The sequence below is a fragment of the Bufo bufo genome, chromosome 5 (genome assembly GCF_905171765.1).
Source record: "Bufo bufo chromosome 5, aBufBuf1.1, whole genome shotgun sequence".
Taxonomy (NCBI): Eukaryota; Metazoa; Chordata; class Amphibia; order Anura; family Bufonidae; genus Bufo; species Bufo bufo.
The window spans coordinates 427,690,837-427,703,489 of record NC_053393.1 but is presented as its reverse complement, the minus strand read 5'-3'; the positions used below and the strand labels follow the sequence as shown (position 1 = coordinate 427,703,489).

The window sequence follows — 12,653 nt, the reverse complement described above, 5'->3', positions numbered from 1 at the left end:
GGGAGAGTGGCTGAGCATGCATGTCCGCCAGCACTCAGTTCATTAATATTTTCACAATTTGTTGTGTATTAATCCAGGGTCTTACCATAATTATTGAGGAACTCTGCAGCATATCTGTAAATACGGTTCATGATTTCAATCACAACTGCATAAATGATGCTTGGGACAAACAGCAGAAGGCCACTGAAGGTTGACTGTTGCTCATGGTTATATCTTATGGCCCAGCCCTCCAATTTAAAGTAAATCATCATCACGTAAATTGCGACATACAAGCTAAGGCACACAAAAGGCACAGAAACCAGATATATTCGTAGCTGCCTCTTTAAGCTGGAGTAGGTAGGTTCTTTTTTGCCTGTGACAGGGTTGACGCCCAGCACTCCATGAAAGCCAGGTCTGGGTTCCTCAAACTCCCTCTTCATTAGCAACGTCCCCCATTTGTAGGTCATTGCTGAGGAGTACCGTTTCCATACTTCCAGGATAACCGTAGACCACACAAGGTTGAATGTAGCAAAGATAACATATTTGTCATAGTCCTCCCAGGCAAAAAAGTAATACGGTATGCCTATGAGGGCCATTGGAATTAAGGCCAAAGTGAAGTATTCTAAGAAACCAAAGTACAATCCAATAGAATCTCCAAAGTAATGACGGATTTTATCTGCAAACAAGAGGCATTGGTGAAAACGGAGAAAAAATGTACAATTAACATATTATACTCTTAAAGGGCTTGTGTCACTTCAGCAAATGACATTTATCATGTAGAGAAAGTTAATACAAGGCATTTACTAATGTATTGTTATTGTCCATATTGCTTCCTTTGCTGACTGGATTTATTTTTCACATTATACACTGCTCGTTTCCATGGTTACGACCACCCACAATCCAGCAGCAGTGGTCGTGCTTGCACACTATAGGAAAAAAGCACTAGCCTATGTGTGCTCCCACGTTCCCGGTCACCAGGGAGGACTGCAGGGTGGTCATAACCATGGAAACGAGCAGTGTATAATGTGATGGAAAATCTAGCCAGCATAGGAAGCAATATGGACAATAACAATACATTAGTAAGTGCCTTGTATTAACTTTTTCTACATGATAAATGCCACTTGCTGAAGTGACACAACTTCTTTAAAGGGGGATTCCAGGATTTTAGTATTGATGGCCTAGACTCAGGAAAACCCATCAACATCTGGTCAGCTGTTCCCGAGTAGCTCCGGCACTAGAAGTCTGTGTAGTGGGTGGAGCCGGTTGCTGCAGCACTGCTCCAATTCACTTCAGTGGGAGCAGCGCTGCAGTGAAAAGCTCCGTCCACTACTTGATGGGCCATGTACTTCTGCCACTGGACCTACTCCCACTCCCAAACAGCAGATCGGCAGGCACGTGGGGTGTCGCACAACATGTTGCAGTGTAGATCCAGTTTTTGCTTTGTGCTGGGAACTACAAGGGGAAAACGCCTTTGGTTTCCATATATCACAGTGGTTTTGCGTTGCAAATTTTGTCCAACATGGCAGGTACTGGCGAACATGCTTTTATGTGCTTTACCTGTAAGTGCCATGCACTAATCATGTTAGCCATTTTTAAAGCCAAAAAGTTTTCATCATATACACACTTAAAGCTGTCCTAGAAGGTGAGCAGGACTGGTTTCCTCCAGAGCTGCCTAGGAGGGTGAAGGGACTTGATCTCACTACACACTATGCTCTGGCACTTGCATAATATTACACATTGTTGAGCATTCCTGTCAGGCTGCTCAGCCATGATGGCATATCATAGGCAGGATCACTTCATTACCATCTATTCTACAGTAGTGTACGGAGTTACCCCATAGGCAGCTCTGCAAGTGATTTCAACCAGTCCTACTCCCCTTCTACGGCAGGTTTCTGGCAGCCATTTTAAATCATTCCTGGAGAACCCCTTTAAGGGATAAAATGGCAGCCTTATAGGGGGTTATCTACCTTTTAGATATTGATGACCTACTCTCCATATAGGTCATCGATTTCAGATCAGTAGGGGTCCAACATCCCCACCGATAAGCAACATTCACTTGTTGCTCTCCTGACAATCAAATGCAATAGGAGAACCTAATCTTCACAGCCACTTCAATGCACAGAAATAAGAGTTATTTATCCATGTAGATTGGAAAGTTCATGTGACGTCATAAAAATAAATGTCTGCGGACCGTCCTAAAATAACATTTTACATTCACAGTCAGGAATTCAAAAATCGCACAAGACGTACAAGACTGCCACTGGTATCCTGACTCCTGTTTGCTTGACTCCTGATGAAGGATGCCTATCAGCCAATGAGTACGTTTTTGCTTGCTCATCAGATGATCGGCTGCTCAATTATACGAGTATACTGTGCTTCTGACTTTTGGTGTGCAATCTGCATCAAAAATCCACATGGCTTAATGGGTGTTAAGGTCCAATGATACGGCATGATTTCAGGCCAATTATTGGGAATACGAACACTCGTTCCCAATAATTGGTCTGGAATCGCACCGTGTCATAACACCCATTAAGCCGATTCCCCATGAAGGGGAATTTTTGATGCAGAATTGACACAAAAAATTATCTGTAGTCAGAAGTACAGTAAAAGGAATGCGAATAAGGTTTAAGTCCCTAATAAAACAGCCTGGATTTAAAGGCAGCATTTTCTATTCTGCTGCAGATATGTTCTAAATTTTGCTGCAGAATTCACGGGAAAAAAAAGGAAAAAACTATGAGGGGCAGTATACTTAGTAAAAAACGTAACTTTTATTGGCGTATAGGAGATAAAAGACGGCCCCTACAGACATACAACAAGTAAGACATGCACACATTCAGCCAGGTGTGGTGAGTGAGCAAAAACAATTACATAAACCAACAGAAAATGTGGGTGGTGGACTGGACCAATAGTGGCAAGACGGGCGAGACTGTGTCAGAATATCTAACCAACTGGCCATATTGCCTCCCTACTTGTCCTGGTCCGCCCTACAAAGTGTGTCCACGGGACCGGGTCCAAAAAGCCCCGCAAGGGGTGGCCCAGACTGGAACTCTCTTCCTGTATAGGTAACCCTAATAAGGCCCTAGCACAGGAAAGAAAAAAGGAAGCCCGTCCAGGGGAACCACATATGTACAAAATAATAGAGACGTAACCCCACAATAAATACACTACAAGGGGATGGGGTGGGGGATATACTCATGTGTCCCGACGCGTTTCTTCAGAGGATGCCCCAAGATTCATCAGGGGACACGGGGCAATTAGTGCAGTCAAGGTATGGCTGAGTCTGAGAATAACATTAAAGGTAGAAAAACAAAAGTAAGTAAAGTAACGTAGCATAGATGAACCTCCATCAGTCAGCCCTCATGGGGCCATGGAGGCAGATCACTTACATTTAGTTGGCAGCGGTCGGCGTATGGCTCTAAATCCACCATCAAGCAAGGACCCAGGGTGGTGGTGTCTGCAGTGGTGGGGTGACCGGCAACTAATGGGGCGAAAATAGCCCCCTTATAGGAGCTGTAGGGCCATGTAAAGCGTCCCACAACCTCCGGCGCCTATTCATGACGTCACAGGAGGTGTATCATCAGCATGGCCATGTGATCGGCAAAATCGCGTCCCCCTCTTAAGGGTATATTAATGGGCGGAATTCGGCTCCAGTAATTTAGGAGAATAGAATATAGAGAGAATCAAAGGGGAGCAAACCACTCGTTGGTCTGGTAGGACCATAACCTCAATGTCCCTCTTAAATGAGGGGGAAATGACAGTATGTGTCCATTGTCCCCCTCTTGGATCAAAGATATATACAGGGGTTAACTGACCAGGAGAAATGATACCAGGATTCAAACTGAAAAAGTGGCATTTAGAGGAAACAGCTGAAGTTTATTTGCTCATTTAAACCGTGAGGGGCGACCGTATTTAAGGCGAACGTCCACCAACACTCTCTCTGTAAATTGAGTCTATTCCAATCACCCCCTCGTGTGGGTTTCAGTACCCGTTCAATGGCCAAGAAACTGATGGCCGAGGTGCATCCATCATGGGAAGCCTGTACATGGGGCGCTATAGGGGTGTCTCTATTATTTCGGATATCACCGAGATGCTCCCCCATATGCTTACGTAACTCCCTGAAGGTTTTACCTATATAGCGGAGTCCACATATGCACGTCGCCAGATAGATCACACCCGCCGTACGACAATTTATGAAGCCCTTCACTTGGTAGACGGTATTATTTGGTTCCCCAATGAAAGTCTTTCCTTGTGACAGGTTGCCACAGAAACTGCAGTGTCCGCATCTGTGGCAACCCGTCCGTGGCTTCGCCGGTGGGGCAAAATGGCTGTGCACCAGTCTATCCCTCAGATTATTGCCTCTTTTAAAAGTGAGGGAGACGGTAGGGCTAAGAACATCAGAGAGGTCCGGGTCCATAAGGAGAGTATCCCAGTGTCGTGCCAGGATTCTCTTCACCTGGGAAGCCGCCGCATCAAAAGTTCCTATTACCCGGACAGTACCTAGAGATTCCTTCACCCTGCTGGTTGTGGGGTGAAGAAGTTCAGTTCGCGTTTTAGTTTTTTCATATGCCAGTCTGAGGGTCCTGTCAGGATACCCTCTCTCCTGGAATCTCGATCTCAAGTCATTCGCCTGAAACTTAAAAGGCTGCAGAATTCACCCATTGCTATGCGAAGGGAGAAATCCCCCACCTATCTCAGGCCATCTCCATAGTGGTAAATAATCGCTTTAAGTGAACATGGCCTTTCAAAGCACAATACTACCAGGTATATCATTAGGTGTAGGAGCATGAACACTATAACCCTGAATTCTTGTGCGGCACATTTGCTGCAAAAATTTCCGTAACTGAAAATCTGAAAGGGGCGGTTTTAGTGGTTAAGAAAATGGATTCTTCAAGACACATTCAGATGAATAAGAAACTCACAGAAATGCAACACATCTGCCAAGTGTGAATACATCCTAAACAACCAGAGAAAAAAGAAAGGAGGAAAGTGTTCTCACCTATGGGCTGGTAAGTGAACCTGACCTGGTGGTACCATTGGAAACTCAGTCGCTTCAGTTCTTCCTGGTCATGTAGAGGGAATACCTGGATCAATAAACCATTGGTCTGCATTCTCCTGACTGAAACAAGAATAAAGTAAGATGGTGATATCCTTCCATATCTTCTTTACGGTGCTAATTTAGAAACATAGAGGTCACAGCTACACAATCAGACATGAGAACACAGCTATGTATATTAATGGAGAACACATCTAAAATAACTGAAAATACATATGTTAACCACTTCCCATCTGGGCCCTTTGCCCCCTTCCTGACCAGGCCAAATTTTGCAAAACGGACATATCTCACTTTATGTGGTAATAACTTTGGAACGCCTTTATTTATCCAAGTCATTCAGAGATTGTTTTCTCGTGACACATTGTACTTCATGATAGTCATAAATTTGAGTCAAAATATTTCACCTTTATTTATGAAAAAATCCCAAATTTACCCAAAAATTTTAAAAAAAAAATCGCAATTTTCTAAATTTCAATTTCTCCGCTTTTAAAACAGAAAGTGATACCTCATAAAATATTTATTATTTAACATTCCCCATATGTCTACTTTATGTTGGCATCATTTTGGAAATGTCATTTTATTTTTTTAGGACGTTAGAAGGCTTAGAAGTTTAGAAGCAATTCTTCAAATTTTTAAGAAAATTGCCAAAACCCACTTTATAAGGACCAGTTCAGGTCTGAAGTCACTTTGTGGGGCCTACATAGTGGATACCCCCATAAATGACCCCATTGTAGAAACTACACCCCTCAAGGTATATAAAACCGATTTTACAAACTTTGTTAACCCTTTAGGCGTTCCACAAGAATTAAAGGAAAATGGAGATCAAATTTTTAAATTTCACTTTTTTGGCAGATTTTCCATTTTAATCAATTTTTTTCTCTAACACATCGATGGTTAACAGCCAAACAAAACTCAATATTTATTACCCAGATTCTGCGGTTTACAGAAACACCCCACATGTGGTCGTAAACTGCTGTATGGGCACACGGCAGGGCGCAGAAGGAAAGGAACTCCACATGGTTTTTAGATGCCATGTCCCATTTGAAGCCCCCTGATGCACCCTTACAGTAGAAACTCCCAATAAGTGACCCCATTTTGGAAACTAGGGGATAAGGTGCCAGTTTTATTAGTACTATTTTTGGGTACATATGATGTTTTGATCATTCAATATAACACTTTATGGGGCAAGGTGACCAAAAAATTGGTTGTTTTAGCACAGTTTCTATTTATTTATTTTTACAGCGTTCACCTTAGGGGTTCAGTCAAGTGACATTTTTATAGAGCAGATTGTTACGGACGTGGCGATACCTAATATGTATACTTTTTCTCATTTATTAAAGTTTTACACAATAATAGCATTTTTGAAACCAAAAAATTATGTTTTAATGTGTCCATGTTCTGAGAGCTATAGTTTTTTTTATTTTTTGAGAGATTTTCTTATGTAGGGGCTCATTTTTTGCGGGATGAGGTGACGGTTTTATTGGTACCATTTTGTGGGACATACGCGTTTTTGATCACTTGGTGTTGCACCTTTTGTGATGCAAGGTGACAAAAATTGCTTGTTTTGACACAGTTTTTTTTTATTTTTTTTTACGGTGTTCACCCGAGGGGTTAGGTCATGTGATATTTTTATAGAGCTGGTTTTTACGGACGCGGCAATACCTAATATGTATACTTTTTTTTATTTGTTTCACTTTAACACAATAATAGCATTTTTGAAACCAAAAAAATTATGTTTTAGTGTCTCCATGTTCTAAGAGCTATAGTTTTTTTATTTTTTGAGAGATTTTCTTATGTAGGGGCTCATTTTTTGCGGGATGAGGTGACGGTTTTATTGGTACCATTTTGTGGGACATACGCGTTTTTGATCACTTGGTGTTGCACCTTTTGTGATGCAAGGTGACAAAAATTGCTTGTTTTGACACAGTTTTTTTTTTTTTTTTTTTACGGTGTTCACCCGAGGGGTTAGGTCATGTGATATTTTTATAGAGCTGGTTTTTACGGACGCGGCAATACTAAATATGTCTATTTTACTTTATTTTTTCTATTTTAATTTTTTTTTTTTTATTCCTAACTTGGGAACTTTTTTTTTTTTTACATGTGAAACTTTATTTTATTTTATTTTTTCAACCCTTTATTTTTTTTTATTTTTTTTTACACTTTTCGTCCCCCATAAGGTCATACAAGACCTCTGGGGGACATTTGCTTCACTTTTTCTTTTTTTTTTCACAGTTGATTTCTCCTGTAACTGGGGCTGAGATAGTAGCCCCAGTTACAGGACAAATGCACCCCTATAGAGGCTGTACAGCAGCAATCCTGCGCTGTACAGCCTCACAGCAGGGCTGATCGAGGTCTCTGAGAGACCTCACACAGCCCCTGCACTCTCCGGTCACGGCGGTCACATGACCGCCGGGCCGGAACAGGAAGCGCACAGCGCTTCCTTCTCTGCAGACACAGCGCTCGGTGAGCGCTGTGTCTGCAGCGATCGTGAAGGCAGGGACACCTGGGAACTGTCCCTGCCTTGTCTTAGGGTTGCCCTGCTGTCACTGACAGCGGGCAACCCGATCAGCAGCTGCACGATTAGCGTGCAGCTGCTATTTCTGACAGGACGTTTTAAAACGTGCTGTCAGAAATAGACGTCCACCCATCCTATGGGCGGACGTGAGGCGGTTAAAAAAAAAAAAAAGCAAAAACAAAACTGAAAAAGCAGTGTTAATCCAAAACCAGGATTGGAGCCTCCACAGACATGAGATATAAAGGGAAAGACCTGCACCGGTTCTGTGTTCAGAGCCGCACCTGGTTTTGACTCAAAATCACTGATGGAAATCACTGAACACTGACTGTGTGAATGAGGCATTACACAACTTTGTATGCAAACTTGAAGTACTTATCATTAAGCTGTGCATGGTTTCTTCACGGTAATTCCTGAGCTTCAACCATGACCATATTACCAGTCCGTAAATTCAGAAAAATACCAGTGTCTCATTTACCAGCAGCTCTGACCCGAGACATGGTCTCCACAAGATCTCTGATAGAGCCTTGTGGTATCTGGCACCAAAATGTTAACAGCAGGTCCTTGGTTGTATAAGTTAGGAGGTGGCACTTCTATAGCTCGGACTTGATTGTCTGGCACATCCCACAGATGCTCACTCAGTTGGATTGAGATTGAGTCAACACTTGGAACTTCTGGTCAGGTTCCAATAGTGTGGCAGGTCACTGAACCAATGACGAGGTGAGAAGTTTGTTTCAGACTCCCTGTATATATTGTAAGGTAGATTTGTTGTAGAAATTTCTGAGACTGAAAATAATTTCTATAGATCTGAATGGGGTTGTATCGGCAGCATGGGCATGGATATCTCCTGGACTTTTTACTGAAAATTCTGTGAGAAATCTGCTGCCTCAGAACATACCTGATCAAAATTAGCAAGAAAGAGTGAAAAAAATACTGCTGAAAAAATGACCACCCCCGTCTAAGGTATATTAGTGCATGTGGATCTCATAGAGGGCACGGAGAGAGAAAAGATCACCTAATAAACAGCAGGTCTAAATGTGTATGACTTGAGTCATCCATGTTTTACAAAGTATCCACAATGGCTGCATGTAATACCATGTTTGTACAGCCAACGGCAATTTCCCCTGTCCAAACAGCAATCGATGATACCAGTGTGGCAGTGCCAAACGGTGAAACAGGGATGTCATAAGCCGGTCAAGAATGGAAGTGATGCCCAAACCTTCCACCTGCCCTATGTGATGAGACTGTGTCACCTCTCAGTGCACATCACCTAGTAAGAATATCTGGCACACAGGATAGTCTTTGCAATTTAAAGGTGATTTTATTTAGTCATTTTCACAATTAGAGGTTCATGATCCAGTTTATAGGAAATTAAATACTGTGTAACCACTTTCCATATTATACCCAGACGTTTCGGTCCATAAGGACCTTCTTCAGCGACTTCGAATTTCTGTGGTCAGAGGTAGTGGGGTGTCTACACTATACTATATACTATTGATTGATGACCGTCGGGTCTTTGCTGGTACCGGGAAAGGAAAAATTGTGTGCGGTACTCCATTCTCTAATACATGTCCTAGTAAGGGCTTGTTCACATGCTCAAAACACATTGGTATAAGCCTATTTGTACCCTCCACAGAATCCGCTGAAGAAATCCAAGGCTGACCCTTAGATTTCTAGTTTCAATGGGACTAGAAGACAAGTGAGAAGGGTATAAAGAAAATGGGGGGAATTCATCATGGAGCAGTGTTTTATACCGGTCTATGATGTCCCCTGTGCTGCCGGAAGATGCGTCTAATTTATGATGAGGTGCACACCTTGTTATAAATTAGGCACATCTCCAGCAGTCAGTGGGCCTAAATTGAAATTGACGCCAGCCACTGGCGTCGATTTCACTTGTATTCCTCCCAAAAGTGGGGAAAATGGCACTGTATCTTATAAAGCGAATACCGAGTGCTTCCGTTATGGAGGCGCTCATTAGTACAGTAGGGCCGTGAGTGAAGCACTGCTAGCATTGGTATTACTCACCGCTTTCTGGTCTTCTCCGGGCTCGCTCTGCGCTCTCCTGTGTCCTGACAGCAGGGGTGGACTAGTCAAAGACTCTACTGGGAAATTTCCTAGTGGACCAGGAGGTCACCCAAGCACTCTACCAAATACATAGCCATCTGATGCTCTGCACTAAATAAAGCTAGGCGCATCAGGTGCTTATGCACCTGTCCAGTGGCGGAAACGGCCCTCCTGCATTCAACTGTATTGGCGTCCCCAGGAATGATGATACAGTTAAATACTGCAGCTAGGATAGCAGTATTCTATGCTGGACTGCGGTATTTGGTTCTGTTGGGGCAGCATTTTGTGCAGCACTACAGTATTGCTGGTCCTGCCTACTTATGCTGGCCCTGCCATCTGTCAATTTGGACCCGTCTACAAAATACGGCCACTTATAGTATTTTTTTCCAGGGCCACTAAGTGCCCATTCCGCCCCTGCCTGACAGCATACAGCGATAGGACGTAGTGCACACAAGCAAGCACTATGACCTGATGCTGTGCGACGTCAGGTCACAGTGCAGCACAGCAGGAAGAGCGCACTGGATCTCCTGAGTGTCGGAGCCGTCCAGAACAGGAGAGGCAAGTTGTTTTATTTATTTTTTAATCTGGTCTGATGAAATATATTTTTGTAATTTTTCTCCTCTAAAACCTCAATGCGTCTTATGGCCAGGTTCGTCTTATAGAGCGAAAAATACATCATCTAAAACGTACAACTTTGTTACTTGTTTAAAATGATTTGGATCATTACCAATTTTCATAACACCAGCGTTATTCACAGGAAGCCAAAATCTACTAAAATATAAGTACCACTGGGACATTCTTTTCTGATTCAACACTGATTGCAGCTACTTGGTCAAAATTCTTGAAATCATGAGATTACTTGAGATAATGTTCTGCATTCCACAAAGATCGGAGCAGTTATATTCATGGGTGTGTCACCCAGACTGCAGCGACACCTAGTGAGGGCTTTGTGTACTGTAATACAACTTGTATTTCTAGAAACAAGCAAGAATTACACGATGCCTAAAGAAACCAGCCAAACGTAATGAGTCACCCACAGGCACTTGCACGCAACACAGGTCTTTTGACCTGTACCAACAAATTCTTTCGATAAGGCCTCATGTACACGGCCGTTGCTTGGGCGTGCCTCTATTGTGGCCCGCAATGTGGCTCATCACATCCGACTCATTCGCTTGAATGGGTCCGCAATCTGGAAGGTGCGGTGCGAAATTGAGGCACAGAACCCCACAATACACCCGGCCGGCACCCCCATAAAACTGCCTATTTTTGTCCGCAGTTATTTTTTTCTGGAGCCACGGACCGGAAGTTTTTTTCTGAATGGGGCCACGCTCCAGAAATGCGGATGCGGACAGCACACTGTGCGCTGTCCGCATCCATTCCTGCCCCATAGAGAATGAATGGGTCTGCACTCGTTCCGGATAATTGTGGAACAGATGCAGACACATTCTACGGACGTGTGAATGGACCCTAAAGTGAATACAATAGTGCCATACTCACTGTAGGAAATGTAAAATGCTAACGCTGCCTTACAAATTTGAGATCCTTGGCAAATAAATTTTGTACAAAGTTATTTGAGTTGTCTGCCGGCGTCAAGGCGATCTCATTAAGACGGGACACTAACACTAATACCACAATCTACTGGTGCCATACCGGCCTCCATTACATTCAGGGAATGCAGGTTCCACATGCATGCTGAACCCACACTATAATGTACCTCTTTGGTGCCTCACGGGCCTCCAATTTGTTCAGGAGCCTGCACTCCCTAAATATAATGGAGGCCATTGTGGCACCATGAGAGGTATAATATAATGTGGGCTCGGCATGCATGTGGAACCTGCATTCCCTGAATGTACAAAAGTATCCAGCTTCTCACACACACTGAGGGCGAGGTACTGCAGTTGCATGTTCCCCGTCTTGGGTTTTACACTGCACAGATTTTTAGGAGGCTGAGGAGGTTTCTGAATTTTTACAGAGATAATACAAGGAGGGAAAGGGGGACTATGGCGTTCTGGACGATCAAAAAGATACGACTTTCCCTTTAATAATTAGTCAAATGTTCAATTGATTCATGAAAATTAAAAGGAATGCTTTACTACACCCCGAGCAGTGAACTTAATCTGTGAATCACATCATTCTGCATAAAACTGACGAATATAATAAAAGTGACACAACTGATAAGAAGCTAGTAAAATCTGTTGAATTTTTAAAGGGCCTAAAGGAGTGATTTCCAATGGTATTATCATGGGGGATGGGGGGTGCGGTCTTTTCACTCCTGGTTCCCACCATTTCAATACTTTCCTCAAAGAAGCTTGACATATGGGTGGGTAAAAATTCTATAATTCTTGACTTACATCATATTCCGGATGTTTTGCCAGGGGTTTTCTGGAACGGAGGTATTGATGACCTATGCTTAGGGTAGGTCAATGATATGAGATCAATGTGGGTCCGACTCTTGGCACTCCAGCATCGGGCACCAGAACTGCACAGTTCCATCCACTGTCTAGCACTGCTCTTATATACTTAAATGGGTTATGTCATTTTAACATAAAAAATGAAAATCAGACATCATATAGTACATGGCAATCTCTTTCTAACAAAGCTAGAACCAGTCCTGTGCCTAATATGCATCCAGAATTCTCCCCATTTATTTCTCCAATTGCTCTGCTAGATTTTTCGGGCTGGCAGCTCAGTGGGGGTGTTTATTTCTAGGGGGCATTTCTTTTTTTTTTGTGGGGTTGGTGTACTTTCTCAGGGCCTTATCCTTTTTGCTGCATCTCTCTCCCTATAAATGTCCTAGCTTCTAATAGTAGATACCTATGATGGGGGGGGGGGGGGGGGGGGGGGGTTGAAGGATGGAACTGAACATGTGCGTCCACCTCAGTGATGTTACTGAGGTGGACAGAGAAATAAGGAAACAAACAAACAGCTTGTGGGACTATACATAGAAGATTTTATTGAACAACTCAGGGGCTATACAAAATTTTTAATTATGTGCAATTACAAAAATGTCCAGATCCAGGAGCTGGTTTGAAAAAAACTTAGATT

The 12,653-nt window shown here is 43.0% G+C and overlaps 1 protein-coding gene across 3 annotated transcripts in view; it reads right to left on the bottom strand.

Annotated features, from left to right (window-relative positions):
- ANO10 (anoctamin 10) overlaps positions 1–12,653 on the bottom strand; it is a 285,873-nt gene that overhangs the window by 230,287 nt on the left and 42,933 nt on the right. For all 3 annotated transcript variants that reach the window (XM_040433433.1, XM_040433430.1, XM_040433431.1), the window contains exons 5-6: positions 4,976–5,095; positions 86–655 (exon numbers count right to left, since the gene is read on the bottom strand). In XM_040433433.1, coding sequence (XP_040289367.1) covers positions 86–655; positions 4,976–5,095 — 690 coding nt within the window. The remainder of the gene's footprint in view (positions 1–85; positions 656–4,975; positions 5,096–12,653) is intronic.